Raw genomic sequence first — 21,508 nt, forward strand, 5'->3', positions numbered from 1 at the left:
GGACATTCACTAGTCATTTCTCTGGTAACGTGATTCTGAAATTACTTTTTGAATAGGATGTCCTTTAAAACAGTCTTTTTGTGCTAATGCCACGTTGCCACAGTGAAGAATTTACTTTTTTCTATTTCATAAACATTTTCTCTTACTTTCATTTTTCTGTATCCAAAAACAAGATTTTTCAAAGGTTAAATCAATACTTTTTTCATGGAATCATCAGAAAGTCACCTGGCATGTAGTTCTGTCTAGTTCTGTTTTCCTGCATATGTTGGGGGTCAGGCCGTGTGCTAACAGTGACTGATCCCATTTAATCAATAGTACGAATTGTACACTGTAGCTGTTCTGCTGTTCACCATGATGATAAGACAGGCTGCATCAATAGAGGAGAGTTTGGCACTGTCAATGGTGCATGTTATTTAACTTTATTTTTTCATTCTACCGTTGTTTTAATTTGATTAATTTTGTGAAAATATAACTTGGGAGACTGAGTAAAACAGATAAATACAACATTGACGCCCATAATGTTCATAGGGTGGATATACGGTATTGGAATATGTGGATATGCTGCTATGTACATATACCCACATTTAAAACTTCACCATCAGGGCCCAGCTCTCTCCATATCACCACTCCTTTTTGAAGAAATTGAATTTACCTGTATTTCAAACAAGTTGTGTTTTAGCAATGGCAACTCTGTTCTTTTCTTCCTGCCACAATATTCAAACTTTTGGCATCTTTGATTCATTTTTTTCACCATATATTCCTATTTTATTTTCATCTCTACTCAATTTTCTTTTTAATAATGTGCCAGGTAAAGCTTTGGCTTTAAATCAGTGTTTTAGCTATTCTAAAGGTATTTACAAATATACTGTTTTATATTAGCAGCTTCTTAAAATGAACTTTTCATGGATACTATAATTTTTAAATATAGTTAAAAGTTTTAGATTTTATGGTGTTTTGGGGTTCATTTGTTTGAGTAGTGGAAAAATGTTTATATGTAATCCAACAATTTATTTATCTGGATAGCTGTTAAATGGGTATTTCACCTTATCTTGCTCTGGCTGATGGAACATCAAGGACCACGGTGGAAATAAGTGCAGGACTTTTTTGTGTTATCCATGACAATTTCTTCACATGCAAGTCTTTTGATGCATGTGTTTTAATTGTCAAATAAACTAAACTAAACTAAACTAAACACTCTTTGCATATTAAATGCACATTTTAAACCCCGTGATAAGGTAGAGGTCTTGTCTTAGTCCTTGACCTTGTCTTTGAATAAAAATGAAAACAGTCTCAGGTTTTCTGAGAACCCTACAATTGGGGATTCAGTGATTTTAACTCTTCAAACTCTGTTTAGAAAAAAATAAATATTATTCAGTCAGGCACTGATTAAATACAAACATCAGTGGAATTAAAATGACTGTTATCCAAGTGAATCAACATTGTTGTGTTTCCTTTATTTCCGTTCCTGTTGAGAATCTATTTAGTTTTTCCCAAAGACAGAATTGCCCACTAAAGTGGGAAGTGCTTTCTTAAATGCAAGTCTGTGATGGAAGGATTTAAAAAGTTCTGATTACTCTGTCTTCCTCGTTGTTATCCTACACAACACCACCTACATAAATGTATATCTAAGCTATATTCTGGAGCAGAATTTGGTAATGATTTATGTTGCTGGTTTAGAATGAAAACACAAACATAACATTAAATATTTACGAATCCCGTGGGCTTTGACAATTCCTAACTTACCTGGAGGATTTTTCAATAAATTGTGCAATTTTTAGAAATAACTCTGAGTGTCGCTGTTCACCAGATAGGGGAGGATAGCTGCCCCTCTCCTCCCACTAGTGTAATATTCAGAGAGGGGAGCCTTTCTCCTGCGCCGAGAAAAACACCTATTGGATGGAGCGTTGATTTCATTTTTATTGGGTTGTGTTTTTCCAAGGAGAACAGTACATTGCGCTTGTTCTGTTAAAAAAAAAAGAAAAAAGAAATAGGATTTTATTTGAAATACGTCGGTGTTCAGTGTTGAAAATGGGATCCAGCGGACTGTCTGTGTGCGTCTCGATGTTCTGCTTCGTTTTCTTTATCCTCGCGCTGCCGCCCAGCCTGGGCGATGTGAGCTATTCTATTCCGGAGGAGATGAAACGCGGATCTGTCATTGGGAATATAGCGAAGGACCTCGGACTCGATGCTAAAGGACTCTCAGCTCGCAAGGCCCGTGTAGATACTGAAGAAAGTGACAGTAATTATTGCGATATTAATGTGAACACCGGCGATTTGATTGTGGCAGGTAGGATTGACAGGGAAGATCTGTGTGGCCCAACTGCATTTTGTACTCTGAAATACGAGCTCGTGCTAGAGAACCCTCTGGAATTACATCGCATTGTGTTGCAAATTCAGGATATAAACGACAATTCGCCACGATTTCCGAATGAGGTCATTAAACTGGAAATAAGAGAATCAGCTGATAAAGGCGCGCGCTTCCTCTTAGACGAGGCAGACGATGCGGATCTAGGACAGAACGCGGTTCAGAGCTACACGCTACAAAGGAATGAGCATTTTGTTTTGGCTGTTCATACGAACACAGACGGAGGAAAATACGGTGAGTTAGTACTAGAAAAAGAACTGGATCGCGAGGAGCAGAAGGAGGTGACATTATTACTTACTGCCGCTGACGGAGGGAGTCCACAGAGATCTGCTACTGTAGTTATACACGTCACTGTGCTGGATGCTAACGATAATATCCCCGTGTTTAGCCAGTCTGTGTATAAAGTCAGTCTGCCTGAAAACTCTCCTTTAGGTGCTGTAGTGCTTACAGTCAGCGCCACGGATGCAGACGAGGGCGCTAACGGCCAAGTGACGTATGAGTTCAATCGTATGTCCGTTAAAGCAGCGAAATTATTTAGTATTGAGAGGGAAACCGGGGATATCAAACTGATCGGATCAATAGATTATGAAGACGGATCTTTGTATGAAATGCGAATTCAAGCAAAAGATGGTTCTGGTTCTGCTTCGAATGCAAAGGTAATTATCGAAATCACTGATGTTAATGACAACGCCCCGGTGATATTTCTGAAATCTCTGAACAGCCCCATCCCTGAGAGCGCGCTACCTGGCACAGAGGTGGGCATCATTAATGTTCAGGATAAAGACTCTGGGGCAAATAGACAGGTCCGCTGCTCCATTCAGCAGAATGTTCCTTTCAAGTTAACCCCCTCTATCAAAAACTACTACTCACTGGTGACTACAGGAGAACTGGACCGGGAACTAGTAACGGATTATAACATCACAATCACTGTTACTGACGAGGGCTCTCCACCCTTATCCTCCTCAAAGACTGTGCAGTTATCTGTGTCAGACGTCAATGACAACCCGCCTGTGTTTGATGAGCAGTCTTACAGTGTCTCTGTGGCTGAAAATAACAAACCTGGCTCCTCTGTTCTCTCTGTGAGCGCGAGAGACCCGGACTGGAGACAGAACGGCACGGTTTTCTATTCTCTGCTGTCCGGTGAGATCAGCGGTGTTCCGGTGTCCTCGTTTTTATCCATTAACGGAGACACGGGGGTGATCCATGCTGTCAGATCATTTGATTATGAGCAGTTGAGAAGCTTCAAAGTCCTCGTTGTCGCCAGAGACAACGGTTCTCCTCCGCTCAGCAGTAACGTGACTGTGAACGTGCTGATAACTGATGAGAATGATAACTCTCCGCAGATACTATACCCTGCTCCAACAGGGAACTCCTTCATGACTGAGATGGTCCCCAAAGCTGCACACGCGGGCTCTTTGGTTTCCAAGGTGATAGCTGTGGATGCGGACTCTGGACAGAACGCGTGGCTGTCCTATCAGATCGTGAAATCAACTGATCCGGGACTTTTCACTATTGGGGTCCACAGCGGAGAGATCCGAGTCCAGCGGGACATTTCTGAATCCGATGCCATGAAGCAGAGCCTTGTTGTCTCAGTGAAAGATAACGGACAGCCCTTTCTCTCTGCAACCTGCGCAGTGTATTTACTGATTTCAGATAACCTGGCTGAAGTCCCTCAGCTGAAAGACATGTCTTATGAGGAGAACAATTCCAAACTGACTTCGTATTTGATCATCGCGCTGGTGTCCGTCTCCACCTTCTTCCTGACGTTCATTATTCTGATGGTGGCCGTGAGGTTTTGCCACAGAAGAAAGCCCAGACTGTTGTTTGACGGCGCGGTTGCCATCCCCAGCGCATATTTCCCTCCCAACTACGCAGAGGTGGAGGGAGCAGGAACTCTGCGCAGTTCTTACAATTATGACGCGTACCTGACCACGGGCTCGCGCACCAGCGACTTCAAGTTCGTCAGATCTTACAATGACGTCACAATGGCCGCTGATCAGACCCTGAAGAGGAGCCCGAATGAAACCAGTGAGCAGGAAGGTGGAAATGAGGGCGAATCAACAGGCTCTGCTCTGGTAAATAGATTCTTTATTCATATGTATTCTGCAATAATCAATGTTTTTCAGAATGGAAAATAAGTTTTTTTATTTTTGTAGGGAATCTGATGCTCTCTGCAGCTTGCACATTATCTGTGGTGTCGAGGCCTCAATTCAATTCAGGCCTTTTTAATTCATCATGGCATGTTTTGCTTAAAACTGTATAGCCTAACTTCTACAACCGAACATCACCAACTAGCGCTTATTTGCTATACAAGCTGCTTCAATATGCTAATAGAGTTAGCAACTTCAGCTCCCGAACCATATGACTAGCTAACGTTAGCTGGCAAATGTAAAGCCTGTGAAATGTAGTTAATGGCTTGTGTGTTGTGTCCATTCTGTAAACCTCGGCCTGATTAGTCTTCGTGCCTGTGCTTATAATCTGACATACTGCGTATTCGAACCTTCATGCCACAATACATATTACTCACAATACTGAATTTATCACAGCCATGTAGCAGTCGTTGTGGGAACGGACATTGTATTTTATTCTATACCCTCCACCGGCTAAGTGCATCTTATGTAGAGTGAATTTCAGCATTGCTAATGTGCGTTAGTCAAACAGGCTGCATTTGAGATCATTAGCTTTTCCACCCCTGATCTGTCAATCACTCTGTGTCCAGACCCAGCCCAGCCTTCATGCCCATATAAGGCTCCCCCCTTCTCTTTGCTGCACAGTCTCAGGCTAGCTAGTACAAAATGGTGGCACAAAAACGGCAGCCTCCCAACACCTTTCATAAGCCTATCCACCTGTCTGTGTTTTATTTCTTTAATTATTTATTTTGGTTATGAAATCCTGTTATATTCTGAGAGCAGTCAAACCTGAAAAGTTCCAGAAGTAAAAGGTCATCACGTGTGAGAGTTTTGGTATCATGCAAGCCGCTTCATTACCAAACGTATTTGTTGAGGAAGTTCTTACAAAATTGCAATTATTGTTCTTCCATATATTCATCAAGTAACTATTTTATTCCTTTCAAGAAGTATTAACACCATTTTTTTTTCTGTGGTTACCTTTTTATACAAAGACATTTATGTCCCAGCTCTTATTTTTGTTTTGGTTTATTTAATTAAAATAAAAGTATAATGTTCTGGTTGGATTTTTGGCTCTGTAGGTTTTGGCACTGAAACCTGATCATCACTGTATTACTTTCTATCAAATCGCTTTTTGCTCCGTGCTTTCCCAAGTGAATATCACGCTGCTGAACTGAGCTCATGATGTTCATGGTCACTGTTTGTATTCCCTTGTCAGAGTGTGCTCAGCCAGACCTTAGCAATTCAAGCTCAGGCACCATCATCCACGTGCTGGTGCCAGTTTGCTGCAGTTTAGACCACAGGCTGCATGTGATGGTAAAAATAATAATAGCACTGATTGTGAACTAGGGGGAGAAATTTCTTGATCTAAATGTGCACACCTATCAAACCCTTGGTAAAATGGGATGATTGGAAGGGTTCCAGGACTGCTTGACTGCATTAAAACCCAGATACATGGAGACTTTGACTCAAGTTTTTTTTTTTTTTTTTTAAATAGGTGACTTGCACTTCTACTTCAGTAATTATTTTATGGTTGAATCTTTGCTTTAACTCAGATATGATATTTGAGTACTTTAAATACCACTGTGTGAAGGCAGTGTATGGTGCAGGCATGTCTCTCACTGCAAGCTGATAACTGAAGTGGTTGACAGTGCACCTGTGATATCTTATTATTATTATTAGTAGTAGTAGTAGTAGTAGTCGTAGTAGTATTGTTTTGTTTTATTTTTAATACATATGCAATTAAATTATTTTGTTCCCAAGAATACACTCAAAATCTCACAGACACACACACGTCATTCAAATATATTTACGGAACAGTAAGACAAAATGGCAATATGTGTCAAAGATGGCGTTTTAATAATGTTCTTTCTCCCCCTCCCAATACCCAACCCCCCATGCTATGGTCACCTGTCTGAAAACCAAACAAGGTAAGAAACATTCCATTGGTCTCATTATTACTGATATAACAGGTTCTCTCATTTCCCTCATTATTACTGATATAACAGGATCTCTCATTTCCCTCATTATTACTGATATAACAGGATCTCTCATTTCCCTTATTACTAATGTTTATAACAGGATCTCTCATTTCCCTCATTATTACTGATGTAACAGGATCTCTCATTTCCTTCATTACTGCTGTGCATAACAGGATCTGTCATTCCCCTCATTATTACTGATATAACAGGATCTCTCATTTCCTTCATTACTACTGATAAAGCAGGATCTCTCATTTTCCTCATTACTAATGTTTATAACAGGATCTCATGATATAACAGCTTTCCCTCATGCTTTGGAAGTGTTATTTTCATCATTACTGCTGCCAGTACTCAGATGTGTGAAATGTGTTTGCCTCAGTACCCTATTCATTACTCTTAAAGATCATATTGATCGCTTATCTAAAAACTGGTTCATCATGAGGATGAAACAGGTGAGTGTGTCCTGACGGAGGGATTGATTTGCTTGTGCTCTTATCAAGAGCGAGTTACAGCTAATGCAAGCGAGGAAAAGGCCGAGATTCATAAATCACCAACATCTCAATGAGCATTTAATGAGAAGTGTGCTCGTTAGGCCTTGACACCCAGCGATAGGTAATCTGTGGTCTCAAGAAATAACATGAATAGGAAGATTTGGAGAGCGGTGGGGAATCATGGGACAGAGAGGACAAGTTGTGGGAGAGGGGAATGGGAGTTAGGGTGAAAAAGAGCCTGGGTGGTATTTCCTGTACAGACAGCACAGCTTTGTCCAGGTGTGTCACACACTGCACTGTACATAGAGACTAACACACTGCACTGTACATAGAGACTAACACACTGCGCTCTACACACAGACTAACACACTGCACTGTACATAGAGACTAACACACTGCGCTCTACACACAGACTAACACACTGCGCTCTACACACAGACTAACACACTGCGCTCTACAGAGACTAACACACTGCACTGTACATAGAGACTAACACACTGCGCTCTACACACAGACTAACACACTGCGCTCTACAGAGACTAACACACTGCACTGTACATAGAGACTAACACACTGCGCTATACACACAGACTAACACACTGCACTGTACATAGACACTGACACACTGCGCTCTACAGAGACTAAAACCTTGCACTCTACACACAGACTAACACACTGCACTGTATATGGGGGCTAACACACTGCTCACTACACATAGACTAACATGCTGCTCTCTACACACAGACTAACATGCTGCTCTACACACAGACTAACACACTGCTCTCCAAACTGAGACTAACACACTGCACTGTATATGGGGGCTAACACACTGTGCTCTACACACAGACTAACACACTGCTTTCTACACACAGACTAACACACTGCGCTCTACACACAGACTAACACACTGCACTGTACATAGAGACTAACATTACATTACAGGCATTTAGCAGACGCTCTTATCCAGAGCGACTTACACAACTTTTACATAGCATTTTACATTGTATCCATTTATACGGCTAACACACTGCACTCTACACACACAGACTAACACACTGTGCTCTGCACAGAGACTAACACACTGCACTCTACACACAGACTAACACACTGCACTCTACACACAGACTAACACACTGCATTCTACACACAGACTAACACACTGCGCTCTACACAGAGACTAACACTGCACTGTATATGGGGGCTAACACACTGCACTCTACACACAGACTAACACACAGCTCTCTACACACAGACTAACACACTGCGCTCTACACAGAGACTAACACACTGCACTGTATATGGGGGCTAACACTGAGCTCTACACAGAGACTAACACACTGCACTCTACACACAGACTAACACACTGCTCACTACACATAGACTAACACGCTGCTCTCTACACACAGACTAACACACTGCGCTCTACACTGAGACTAACACACTGCACTGTATATGGGGGCTAACACACTGCTCTACACACAGACTAACACACTGCTCTCTACACAGAGACTAACACACTGCTCTCTACACAGAGACTAACACACTGCACTCTACACAGAGACTAACACACTACTCTCTACACACAGACTAACACACTACACTCTACACAGAGACTAACACTGCACTGTATATGGGGGCTAACACACTGCACTCTACACACAGACTAACACACAGCTCTCTACACACAGACTAACACACTGCGCTCTACACAGAGACTAACACACTGCACTGTATATGGGGGCTAACACTGAGCTCTACACAGAGACTAACACACTGCACTCTACACACAGACTAACACACTGCTCACTACACATAGACTAACACGCTGCTCTCTACACACAGACTAACACACTGCGCTCTACACTGAGACTAACACACTGCACTGTATATGGGGGCTAACACACTGCTCTACACACAGACTAACACACTGCGCTCTACACACAGACTAACACACTGCTCTCTACACAGAGACTAACACACTGCACTCTACACAGAGACTAACACACTACTCTCTACACACAGACTAACACACTACACTCTACACACAGACTAACACACTGTGCTCCACATGGGGACTAACACACTGGTTGTCCTGTATAGTATGCCTTTAAACATAACTGCTTAAGTGGATCCCCAGTCGTCAAAACTGTTAAATAATGAAATACATGAATTAAATACCCAGCTGTGTAAATGGATTGTATGTAGAAGTATAATCTGTGTAAGTGACTGTGTCTGAGCTTCTGCTAAGTGGCAGAATTCAATAAAACTTTATTTATGGCCTTGGCTGCAGTGTCTCCCACACGGCACAGAAACGGTTTTATTTACCTAAAGTACAGGAGCAATGAGCTTAATATGATTACCATAATAATTCTACATGCAAAAAGATAATTACAACGAGTTTAATCAAAGGTCACTGCGCTCACTGCTCACTTTCCTCTTTTTAATGATCCTGCTGACCGGGTGGATCTCACTGAGCATAAATGAGCTCTGCTTCTTATGCTGCCATTCTGGGACAGTGTGGCTGGTCCCTCAGGGGTAGCTGGTTAATCTGTGAGTGTTTGGGACAGTGTGGCTGGTGTGTCAGGGGTAGCAGGTTAACCTGTGAGTGTCTGGGACAGTGTGGCTGGTCCCTCAGGGGTAGCAGGTTAATCTGTGAGTGTTTGGGACAGTGTGGCTGGTGTGTCAGGGGTAGCAGGTTAACCTGTGAGTGTTTGGGACAGTGTGGCTGGTCCCTCAGGGGTAGCAGGTTAAACTGTGAGTGTTTGGGACAGTGTGGCTGGTCCCTCAGGGGTAGCAGGTTAAACTGTGAGTGTTTGGGACAGTGTGGCTGGTCCCTCAGGGGTAGCAGGTTAACTGGTGAGTGTTTGGGACAGTGTGGCTGGTGTGTCAGGGGTAGCAGGTTAAACTGTGAGTGTCTGGGACAGTGTGGCTGGTCCCTCAGGGGTAGCAGGTTAATCTGTGAGTGTTTGGGACAGTGTGGCTGGTGTGTCAGGGGTAGCTGGTTAATCTGTGAGTGTTTGGGACAGTGTGGCTGGTGCCTCAGGGGTAGCTGGTTAAACTGTGAGTGTTTGGGACAGTGTGGCTGGTTATATTATTGTCCGTCTATCTCTTTATGATGCCGAGGCGGGGAGGTAAGGAAGAGGGAGCGGTCTTTGCGGTCACCGGGCTATCGCTAAGGAGGCATGTACGGTTCTCCTTGTTCGTGTTTTTCTTGAACGCTGTTTGTGGTCAGATTCGATATTCCATACCAGAGGAGATGAAAATGGGCTTGTTAGTTGGGGATGTTGCAAAGGATTTAGGTTTAGATCTTAAAAGGTTGTTTTCTGGCCATGCGAGGCTGGTTATTGACGGTCGGAAACAGTACCTGGAACTGAACAAAGAATATGGGCAGTTGGTGGTTAGAGAAAGGATTGACAGAGAAGAGCTGTGTGGACAGAAATCTCCCTGCAGTTTCAGTCTCGAGATGGTTCTGGAAGACCCTCTGGAGTTGTATGTCATCACCATCCAAGTCCAGGACATCAATGACAATTCGCCCGCATTTTCAGAAAAAGAAATCCGGTTGAATATTAGCGAGTCCGCTTTAATCGGGACCCGCTTCCTATTAGATAGCGCCGTGGACCCAGACGTGGATGTAAATTCTCTGCAGAGCTATACACTCAAACCTGCAGATAATTTTGTTCTGAAGCAGCACAGCCATCCGGATGGCACTAAATATGCTGAAATGGTGTTGCAGACGCCGTTAGACAGAGAAAATCAGGACAAACTTTCTCTAATATTGACCGCGGTCGATGGGGGCAACCCGCAGATGTCGGGGACAGTTAGAATGCTCGTCACAGTGCTGGATGCAAACAATGCCCCGGTTTTCTCGGAGGAAATATACAGAGCTGTACTGGCTGAAAGTACTCCGAAAGGGACTTTGGTGACCACAGTAAACGCGGTGGACGCAGACGTAGGTTTGAATGGAAACGTCACGTACGCATTCACGCATGCTGATGAGAGCGTTCGACGGAGGTTTCAGTTAAATTCAAATACTGGATAAATCAGAGTAGCGGGTCAAACAGACTACGAGCTAGTGAATCAGTATGAAATAAATATACAGGCACATGACACCTGGGGGCTGACCGGCTCTTGTAAACTCGTTATTGAAATGATGGACGTGAACGATAATAGCCCCCAAATAACTATGACGTCATTCTCTGGGAAGATTGCTGAAGACTCAACGCCAGGTACAGTCATAACGTTAATCAGTGTTCAGGACTTAGACTGTCGTAAAAACGGTCAGGTCCATTTGTATATTGACCAAAGCCTTCTCTTTAAAATAAAGTCATCACTCAGAAACAACATGCTGGTGACCGACGCGGTTTTAGACCGGGAAAAGATCTTGAAGTACAACATTACAATTTCTGCCGTTGACAAGGGGTTGCCTTCGCTCTCTAGCAAGAAATCTGTTATCCTGGAAATTACTGATATTAATGACAACACGCCAGATTTTGAACAAAACGCGTACAGCTCTCGGGTGATGGAGAACAATCCCCCTGGAATGTCTGTTCTCGCGGTTTGAGCGACGGATCCTGACTGGGGTCAAAATTCGCAGGTCACTTATTATCTTATTAACAGCGCAGTAAACGGAATCCCAGCTTCTGATTACTTTTCTGTTAACTCAGAGAATGGAATAATTCACTCCGTGCATTCACTTGACTTTGAACAAATCAAAGAATTTCAAATCTATGTTAGGGCACAGGATGGAGGTTCACCACCACTTAGCAGTAATGCAGCAGTTGTGATTTATATCCAAGACCAGAACGACAACGCGCCTCAGATCCTCTACCCAGTACAGACTGGCGTCTCTCTGGTGGCTGAAATGGTGCCTCGTTCAGCAGATGTCGGCTATCTTGTCACTAAAGTGGTCGCTGTTGATGTGGACTCTGGACAGAACGCCTGGCTCTCATATAAGCTGCTGAAAGCTGCAGACAGGGCGCTGTTTGAAGTGGGCTTGCAGAATGGAGAAATAAGAACTGTACGCCCGGTCACTGATAAAGATGCTGTGAAACAGAGACTTGTTGTTGTAGTGGAGGACAACGGGCAGCCCTCTCGCTCGGCTACAGTTAATGTTAACGTGGCGGTGGCCGACAGCTTCCCGGAAGTGCTCTCGGAATTCACGGACTTTACGCACGATAAGGATTACAACGACAACCTGACTTTTTATTTAGTCTTGGCCTTGGCTGTAGTTTCCTTCCTCTTCAGCTCATCTTTAGTAGTTATTATATCAGTAAAAGTCTACAGATGGAGACGATCTCGCATCTTCCATCAGTCCAATCTCCCGGTTATTCCGTATTACCCACCCCATTACGCAGACGCTGGAGGGACAGGAACCCTCCAGCACGTGTACAATTACGAGGTGTGCAGGACAACTGACTCGCGGAAGAGTGACTGTAAGTTCCTCAGGCCCTGTAGTCAGAGCGTGCTGATGGTGGACCCCTGTTGTACAGACACCATGCAGCACACGATGAAGGAGAAAAACATTCTGGATGCATTAGACTCTACTGAACAGGTGAGATTTGGGTTATTTTCCTTCTGTTTTTCAGATTTCACACTTGATATCCAGGCCATAATCCATAACTTTATTTTCATGTTTAGTTCCACAGTTGTGCAGTTGTGTGATTTTTGCACCAGGTGGAGGTGTGGTGGTGATGTGTTTACACAAATATTTTTTCTCACCTTGGTCTATTGTGTTCCTAAAGGCTTTTCCTGTTTTAGAAGTTCTCCAGTCTCAGGGCTGGTGTATGGATTTCAGCACCATTTACATACACCTTTTATTTAGTCTTGGCCTTGGCTGTAGTTTCCTTCCTCTTCGTCTTATAAAAACAGAACTGAGGACTAAGCACTGCGTATGATGGAAATACTATTGGGCAGAAAAATGCTGGGGAGGAGCAGTAATGTCTACAGAAGCAATTGAGTGTCTGTTAAAAGGAGGAGCAGCAGAAATGTTGAACTGAGCAGTTGTGGTTGAGTATCTTTGTTTAAAGGAGGAGCAGCATGTTGAACTGTAGCAGTTGAGTATCTTTGTTTAAAGGAGGAGCAGCATGTAGAACTGAAGCAGTTGAGTATCTTTGTTTGAGAAGGATCAGCATGTTGAACTTTAGCAATTGTGTATCTTTTTTTGAGGAGGTGCAGCATGTTGAACTGTAGCAGTTGAGTATCTTTGTTTGAGGAGGTGCAGCATGTTGAATTGAAGCAGTTGCATGTCTTTGTTTGAGGAGGAGCAGCATGTTGAACTGTAGCAATTGAGTATCTTTGTTTGAGGAGGTGCTGCATGTTGAACTGAAGCAGTTGTGGTTGAGTATCTTTGTTTAAGGAAGAGCAGCAGCATGTTGAACTGTAGCAGTTGAGTATCTTTGTTTGAGGAGGTGCTGCGTGTTGAACTGAAGCAGTTGTGGTTGAGTATCTTTGTTTAAAGGAGGTGCAGGTCTATTCTAATGTATCCCAGCACTGTTCTTCCTGGGCCTGAGCCCTGTGACTGTCTGATTGGGCCTGGGGCTCCTGCTCACTGCACTGGTGCTGTACACACCGTGTCGCTGTGACCTTCACTCTGTGCAGTCTGGCTGCACACTCATCATTTACTCAAGAGCTTTGCTTCTTCGGTTTCCTCCACATGTTTGGGGTGAGTGTGTGTACAGTGCAAAACAAACACAACTAATGAGAAACTAAAAATAAGAATTTGGAAAAAGACATCAGCCATTTTCCTGTGATTGAAAAATGACTTGGATAGGAAGCAAAATTGATAGTGTGCATTAAGATTAGCAAGATGAAAAACACAGAAGAGTGGAAAACAACAGATGAGAAACTATATTAGAATAATATTTATATTGTGATGAGTTGCTTTATTTCGTTTATAAGCGTGGCAGTTGCCAGAAACACTGTGTTCGAGAGCGGAGTTTTATGAAGCAGTTCCTGCAGTTATTCCAGTCTGGTCGCTGCGGTAACGAGCTGCTGTCCGTCTCCGTGGTGCTGAAATGGAGCGCGAGCGCTCCCTGCTTGTACAGCAGAGCGAGTGAGCGCGAGTCCAGAACAGGCGGTCTGTTACTCGGATATAAATACATCACCCAACTGACTGAGATAGAACTGCAATTAGGCTTAATAAATAGCTAAATTCCACCCGTACGTGTTTGATTTTTTTTTATTTTCAGTTAAATGTAATTCTTTAAAATATCCTGTTATTTTGTTTATTAAACGTGGATGGCATATAAATCTGTATACATCAACAATAATAAATATTGTTATACGCAATTATAATAATAATATTATTATTTAATTATCGTCATAATTTATTGTGGATGTGCAGTTATTATTATTATTATTATGATTATTATTATTTATTTTACTTTTATCAATTTTTGTTGTGGATGTGCACGTGTGTTATTATTTTATTATTATTATTATTATTATTGTTATCATTGCATGATTATCATATTTTTTGTTGTTGATGTGCAAATATGTATGATTATTATTATTATGGTTTGTTCATGTGGTGTTGCCATGCGTCGCGTTGCGGCGCGAGAGCGCGTTCCCGCTGCTGGGCTGTGAGCGCCGCTGTCGGACAGTAAGAGCTGTTTCATTGCTCGGCCCCTCCCATCGCATCCCACGTTAAAGCGACGGAAGAGCCGCGCAGAACAGCAGATTTCCCCACCTCTGCTCAAACGAGCGCAGCAAAATTCTCTTAGGGTGGATTAATATTTTATTTACTACTGCTTGTCAGCGCTTTGTGGAGATTTTTATGCCTTGCGTTTAATTTCATATTTTTTATTCGCACAACGATGTTTGCAAAGACGAGAGAACGGCCGACGCTGTGGCAAATCCAGTTCGTCGCTTTGTTCCTGATTTCTCCTCGCGCCGCTCATACTCAGGTGCGATACAGCATTCCAGAGGAAATGGAGAAAGGGTCTTTAATTGGAGATATTGCGAAGGATTTGGGTTTGGATGTTGGGAGGCTAAAGTCGGGCCGCGCACGCATTGTTACCGATGACAGCAGCGACTGTGCTGAGCTGGTTGCTGACAAAGGGATTCTACGGGTGAAGAAGCGCATAGACCGCGAGGCGCTCTGTGGCCAGACCTCTCCTTGCAGCTTCAGTTTCGAAATGGTCCTTGAAAATCCAATGGACATATTTAGCATTACCATTGAAGTTCTGGATATTAACGATAATGCACCCACTTTTCAGAAAAAGGAAATTACTCTGAACATAAGTGAATTGACGGCGATCGGAGCTCGTTTGAATCTTGGCAGTGCAGTGGATGCTGACGTAGGTATAAATACCCTTCAAAGCTACGGGCTGAGACCCACAGCGCATTTTAATCTGAGAGAGCAGACACTTCCCGGCGGTAAATATGCAGAGATGGTTTTGCAGCGTCCTCTCGATAGAGAAGAGCAGGATACGTTGTTTTTAACTCTGATTGCGTCAGACGGGGGTAACCCTCGACGGACCGGGACAGTGAACATCCGTGTGAATGTACTGGATGCAAATGACAACGCGCCCGTTTTCAGCCAGGCCGTTTACAAGGCGAGCGTGGCTGAAAATTCGCCAAAGGATACATTAGTAACAACCGTGGATGCAACGGATGCCGACGCGGGGACAAACGGACACGTGACGTATTATATTGACGACATGGCACAACATAATGCTGAGCTGTTCTCTCTAAATCAAAACAATGGTGACATAAGAGTGGTCGGTGAAATCGATTATGAAAAATCAAAACATTTTCAAATCAACGTAATTGCTACAGATATTGGGGGCCTTTCAAACTCTTGCAAAGTAATAATTGATTCGACAGATGTGAATGATAACGCCCCTGTGATATCATTGGCTTCTTTCTCTAACGCAATTCCAGAGGACTCGTTGCCAGGAACCACTGTCGCTATATTCAACGTTAAAGACATTGATTCGGGGATAAATGGTCAGATAAATTGCATTGTTAGTCCGTCTCTCCCGTTTAAGATAAAATCGTCGATAGCAAATTATTATACTTTAATAACAGACAGTGATTTGGACTACGAGACCGTTTCAGAGTATAACATAACCATCTTAGCAACGGACCAAGGCTCCCCCGCTATGCGCAGTAATAAAACTCTCATTTTAAAGATCACCGATGTGAACGATAACCCCCCCATATTTGACCAGAGTCGATATACATTTTATGTTACAGAAAACAACTCTCCGGGTGTATCCATTGCTTCAGTTGAAGCCAGAGACGCAGATTGGAACCAGAATGCTCGTGTTTCTTACATGCTGGAGGAAGGGACTGTAAATGGCGCGTCTGTCTCCTCATATGTGTCTGTTAACTCTGACAGCGGCGTCATCCATGCGTTGCGCTCTTTTGACTACGAGCAGATTAAGTATTTCCAGTTCCGCGTAAAAGCGCAAGATGGAGGCTCTCCTCCACTGAGCAGTAATGTGACGGTTAAAATCTTCATCCAAGACCAGAACGACAACGCGCCGCAGATCCTCTACCCAGTACAGACTGGCGTCTCTCTGGTGGCTGAAATGGTGCCTCGTTCAGCAGATGTCGGCTATCTTGTCACTAAAGTGGTCGCTGTTGATGTGGACTCTGGACAGAACGCCTGGCTCTCATATAAACTGCTGAAAGTCACAGACAGGGCGCTGTTTGAAGTGGGCTTGCAGAATGGAGAAATAAGAACTGTACGCCCGGTCACTGATAAAGATGCTGTGAAACAGAGACTTACTGTTGTAGTGGAGGACAACGGGCAGCCCTCTCGCTCAGCTACAGTCAATGTTAACGTGGCGGTGGCCGACAGCTTCCCGGAAGTGCTCTCGGAATTTACGGACTTTACGCGCGATAAGGATTACAATGACAGCCTGACTTTTTATTTAGTCTTGGCCTTGGCTTTAGTTTCCTTCCTCTTCTTCTCATCTTTAGTAGTTATAATATCAGTAAAACTCTACAGATGGAGACAATCTCGTATCTTTTATCAGTCCAATCTCCCGGTTATTCCGTATTACCCACCCCATTACGCAGACGCTGGGGGGGCAGGAACTCTGCAGCACGTGTACAATTACGAGGTGTGTAGGACAACTGACTCGCGGAAGAGTGACTGCAAGTTCCTCAGACCCTGCAGTCAGACCGTGCTGATGGTGGATCCCAGTTCTACAGACACCATGCAGCACACGATGAAGGAGAAAAACATACTGGATGAATTAGACTCTACAGAAGAGGTGAGATTTGGGTTGCATTTTGTCTGTGATTCAGATTGATACTTGATATTTAATCCATAACTTTATTTTCGCTGCTCTTCTGCAGTTCGTTTTTTTGTGGGATGATGGTTTGAGATCTGTTGATGTGTTTTTTTTTTCCTCACACATGAACTCTCTCTCTTCTTCATGTATGTATTGAATTTCTGAATTGTATGTATTGGGACCGTCTACCGCTTTTTCAAAAGAGATCCGCTCCGCTCTCTGCGCGTCTCTGCTCCTTTCAGCACCTCTATCATGGACAGTGATACTCAAAATGAGAAAAGAAATGTATCACAATATAAAACAACTGAGTGTAGTTGTAGTTTTTTCCTCTTTGCCAAGAAGCGGAGATCTGTCTCTTTGATCATTGTTTATATAGGTGTTAGTAGTGGTGTAGCGTGTGAATGTAGGCTGTGGAGTGTTCAGGAGTGGTGTATCGTGTGAATGTAGGCAGTGGAGTGTTCAGGAGTGGTGTAGCGTGTGAATGTAGGCAGTGGAGTGTTCAGGAGTGGTGTAGCATGTGAATGTAGGCAGTGGAGTGTTCAGTTGTTGTATTCTGTGTACTGCTAATTCATTTAATCACGTTACAATGAAGCAAGACGTGTTTATTTGATCAGTCTTTGTCTGGGAAAGGAAAATAGCCAGCAGCAGTTCACTGACTAGCTATCAGTCTACAGACATACAGATATGTTATAAAAGACATTAGCACAGCTAGCTAACTAGTTAACCAAGAAGCTAAGTGGCCTTTACATTAAGGCTAATGATCAAATCAATTTCTCGTGACATTGCTACAATTGCATAGAAATATATTTGAAGTGAACTACACAGAATCATTCAAATGAATCTATAAAATTTCCGGTTGAGTAAATCTAAAACAATGCAGGTGTAACAAATTAAATAAAGATTTAGTTTTTTTCAAATGAAACTTTTTTTTCAGTGAAGAAACAGACTAATCTTCTACTTTAATGAATCGCTGTGCAGCTGTGTGGCTAGTCATCTGAATGGATGAAGCAGACTAAAAAGTGTTTGGATTTAATCTGTGGGTTTCCTGCTATCGTATTGCCTGAGGCTTAAAGCAGTATGATGCGGTGTACATGTGAGAAATGTTGAGATGTTTATATGAGTCGAAAAGCTCAAATTCATATATATTTTTGTTTTTAAAGAATGAGAGAGATTCGGGAGAAAATTATTGTGTAAAATTAATTTATGGACTTATTTTTGAGTGCTTTGTTGGTTGAAATGGACAAATGAAGGCAAAAGAAATACATCTTGGAGATTTATTGGATGAAGATGTATCGCGATTTTGTGTTTCCATGAGCTCAAAGAGTGCAGACATTAGCGCCTTTGGGGTGTTAGAGTCTGTGGAGATTGTCGTTTAATCTGTGGAAACCCCTGGATAGAGCGAACATCTGTACTCCTGTACATGTATGTGGCTTGAAAACCCATAATTTAGCAGAAGACATATCTGCTTTCTTAAATAATATTTGGTCTATCTCAATAAAAAATGTTTATTCATTCGTCGTGTTTATTTATTGTAACGTTGTAACCCTGGATAACCGCGTCCTTTTTATTGTGTTATTAGATAGTAGGCTTGATTTCTGCATTTCTGAACACTGGCTCGTGGTGCCGCTGTTGATCGCTGGGTGTTGGTAGGTAATATCAGACCGGAGACTCTCCCTCACTATCGCGCCGTATGACACTCAGAGCAGCTTACTGTGCGCGCGGAGTCCGCTTCATTCAGCACGGACGGCTGACAGCTCTGCGATATTTCCGATCCACTTAACCAAGATTAATTTGTTATTTTCAAATTATTCTTTTTTGAGTCTGATTAAATTGAGGATCATTTCAAAATAGGCGGGAAATTGTTTTGTGTATTGCGATAGCGAGAAGAACAGCTAAACGGACAATGAAACGGGAAGCAGGCTTATTCATTGCGAGTGTGTGCTGTATTGGCGCAGTTGTCGGCCATGTTAGGTACTCTGTACCGGAGGAGATGACAAAGGGCTCCTTCGTTGGAAATATCGCTCAGGATTTGGGGTTGGATACTAAGCGACTGCTTGGCGGAAAAGCTCGGATATTTGCCGGAGACAATAGTGAGTATATCGACCTGATTGGAGAAAGAGGAATACTGGTCGTAAAAGAAAGGATAGATAGAGAAGCACTGTGCGGACTGACGTCGCCTTGTTCCATACAGTTCGAGATTGTCCTTGATAATCCAATAGAATTTCATCGAGTTACGGTAGAAATTTTAGATATTAATGACAATCCTCCTGTCTTCCCGAAAGACGAAATAAGGTTAGAGATCAGCGAGTCTGCTCTACCGGGCGCAAGGTTTGTGCTGGAAAGCGCAGTGGACCCTGATGTGGGTGTTAACACGCTACAGAGCTATGCTCTTAAACCGACAGATAATTTCGCATTAAAAGTGGATTCGCGGCCCGACGGCAGTAAATATGTCGCGATGGTGCTTCAAACTCCACTCGATCGGGAGAAGTCAGAGGAAATGTCGTTACTGTTGTCCGCTGTAGACGGCGGGGATCCTCAGATGTCCGGCACTGCTAAAATACGTATAACTGTGCTGGATAATAATGACAATCCCCCAGTTTTCACACAGGACGTGTATAAAGCTTCTGTATCAGAGAGTGCGCCGAAAGGCTCATTAATCACGACTGTGAGTGCTTCTGACGCAGATTCTGGGTCTTACGCGTACATAACATATTCAATTCCGCACAGTGCGGACAGTTTGGGAGAGAAATTTACTATTGACGAATTAACGGGTGAAATAAAACTAACGGGAACGCTTGATTATGAGAAAGCAAAGCAATATCAGCTCAATGTTCAAGCTAAAGATGGCGGTGGTCTTTCCGACACTGCAGAAATAATAATTGACATTATTGATGTTAATGATAATGCACCATCGATAGCAATAATGTCATCGTCAAGTTCTGTACCAGAGAATGCGTCCCCGGGCACCGTCATTGCTGTTATTAAGGTTCATGATTCTGACTCTGGAAATAACGGCCACGTCCATTGTTACATTAACGACAATGTTCCATTCGAAATCACGTCGTCTTCCGATAATTTCTACAGATTGCAGATGGAAACGCTATTAGACCGAGAAACAACTCCAGAATATAACATTACAATTACAGCAACTGATGAAGGCACGCCGCCTCTTTCCAGAAATTTGACTTTGTCTTTGAAAGTGTCGGATGTCAATGACAATCTCCCCATCTTTGAGAAGAGTTCATATCAGGCTTTCATTTTGGAAAATAACTCCCCTGGACTGTCTGTGTTAGAGCTGAAAGCCAGAGACTCAGATTGGAACCAGAATGCCAGAGTTTCTTATATTCTGGAGGAAGGGGCTGTAAATGGCGCGTCTGTCTCCTCATATGTGTCTGTTAACTCTGACAGCGGAGTCGTACATGCGTTGCGCTCTTTTGACTACGAGCAGATGAAGGATTTCCAGTTCCGCGTAAAAGCGCAAGATGGAGGCTCTCCTCCACTGAGCAGTAATGTCACGGTTAAAATCTTTATCCAAGACCAGAATGACAACGCGCCTCAGATCCTATACCCAGTACAGACCGGCGTCTCTTTGGTGTCTGAAATGGTGCCTCGTTCAGCAGATGTCGGTTATCTTGTCACTAAAGTGGTCGCTGTTGATGTGGACTCTGGACAGAACGCCTGGCTCTCATATAAACTGCTGAAAGCTGCAGACAGGGCGCTGTTTGAAGTGGGCTTGCAGAATGGAGAAATAAGAACTGTACGCCCGGTCACTGATAAAGATGCTGTGAAACAGAGACTTGTTGTTGTAGTGGAGGACAACGGGCAGCCCTCTCACTCAGCTACAGTCAATGTTAACGTGGCGGTGGCCGACAGCTTCCCGGAAGCGCTCTCGGAATTTACGGACATTACGCATGATAAGGATTACAACGACAACCTGACTTTTTATTTAGTCTTGGCCTTGGCTGTTGTTTCCTTCCTCTTCATCTCATCTTTAGTAGTTATAATATCCGTTAAAGTTTACAGATGGAGACAATCTCGTATCTTTTATAAGTCAAATCTCCCGGTTATTCCGTATTACCCGCCCCATTACGCAGACGCTGGGGGGACAGGAACTCTGCAGCACGTGTACAATTATGAGGTGTGCAGGACAACTGACTCGCGGAAGAGTGACTGTAAGTTCCTCAGACCCTGTAGTCAGACCGTGCTGATGGTGGACCCTGGTATTACAGACACCGTGCAGCGCGTGCAGAAAGAAAAAAATATTCTGGACGAGCCAGACTCGCCATTGGAGGTGAGT

The 21,508-nt window shown here is 43.2% G+C and overlaps 2 protein-coding genes across 30 annotated transcripts in view; both read left to right on the forward strand.

The window, feature by feature from the left end:
• Positions 1-21,508, forward strand: part of LOC135264293 (protocadherin gamma-A11-like) — a 71,758-nt gene that overhangs the window by 21,898 nt on the left and 28,352 nt on the right. For 4 of the 29 annotated variants that reach the window (XM_064353112.1, XM_064353117.1, XM_064353116.1 and 1 more), the window contains exon 1: positions 82-4,440. The exons of 20 other annotated variants lie outside the window; for them this stretch is intronic. In XM_064353112.1, coding sequence (XP_064209182.1) covers positions 2,029-4,440 — 2,412 coding nt within the window. In that variant the 5' untranslated portion in view covers positions 82-2,028. Of the gene's footprint in view, positions 1-80; positions 4,441-17,216; positions 21,503-21,508 lie in introns of those variants that run through there. 5 more of the 29 variants (XM_064353143.1, XM_064353146.1, XM_064353155.1 and 2 more) reach the window with 4 other exon arrangements.
• LOC135264297 (protocadherin gamma-A4-like) lies at positions 10,080-14,238 on the forward strand. The gene has a single exon (XM_064353163.1). The coding sequence runs from the start codon at positions 11,826-11,828 to the stop codon at positions 12,783-12,785; it is 960 nt and encodes a 319-aa protein (XP_064209233.1). The 5' UTR covers positions 10,080-11,825; the 3' UTR covers positions 12,786-14,238.

Source organism: Anguilla rostrata, chromosome 9 (assembly GCF_018555375.3).
Source record: "Anguilla rostrata isolate EN2019 chromosome 9, ASM1855537v3, whole genome shotgun sequence".
NCBI classification, from domain to species: Eukaryota; Metazoa; Chordata; class Actinopteri; order Anguilliformes; family Anguillidae; genus Anguilla; species Anguilla rostrata.

Excerpts from the sequence above, each read along its gene's own strand:
- LOC135264297 (XM_064353163.1), top strand. The coding sequence starts at position 11,826 with ATGGTGCCTCGTTCAGCAGATGTCGGCTATCTTGTCACTAAAGTGGTC.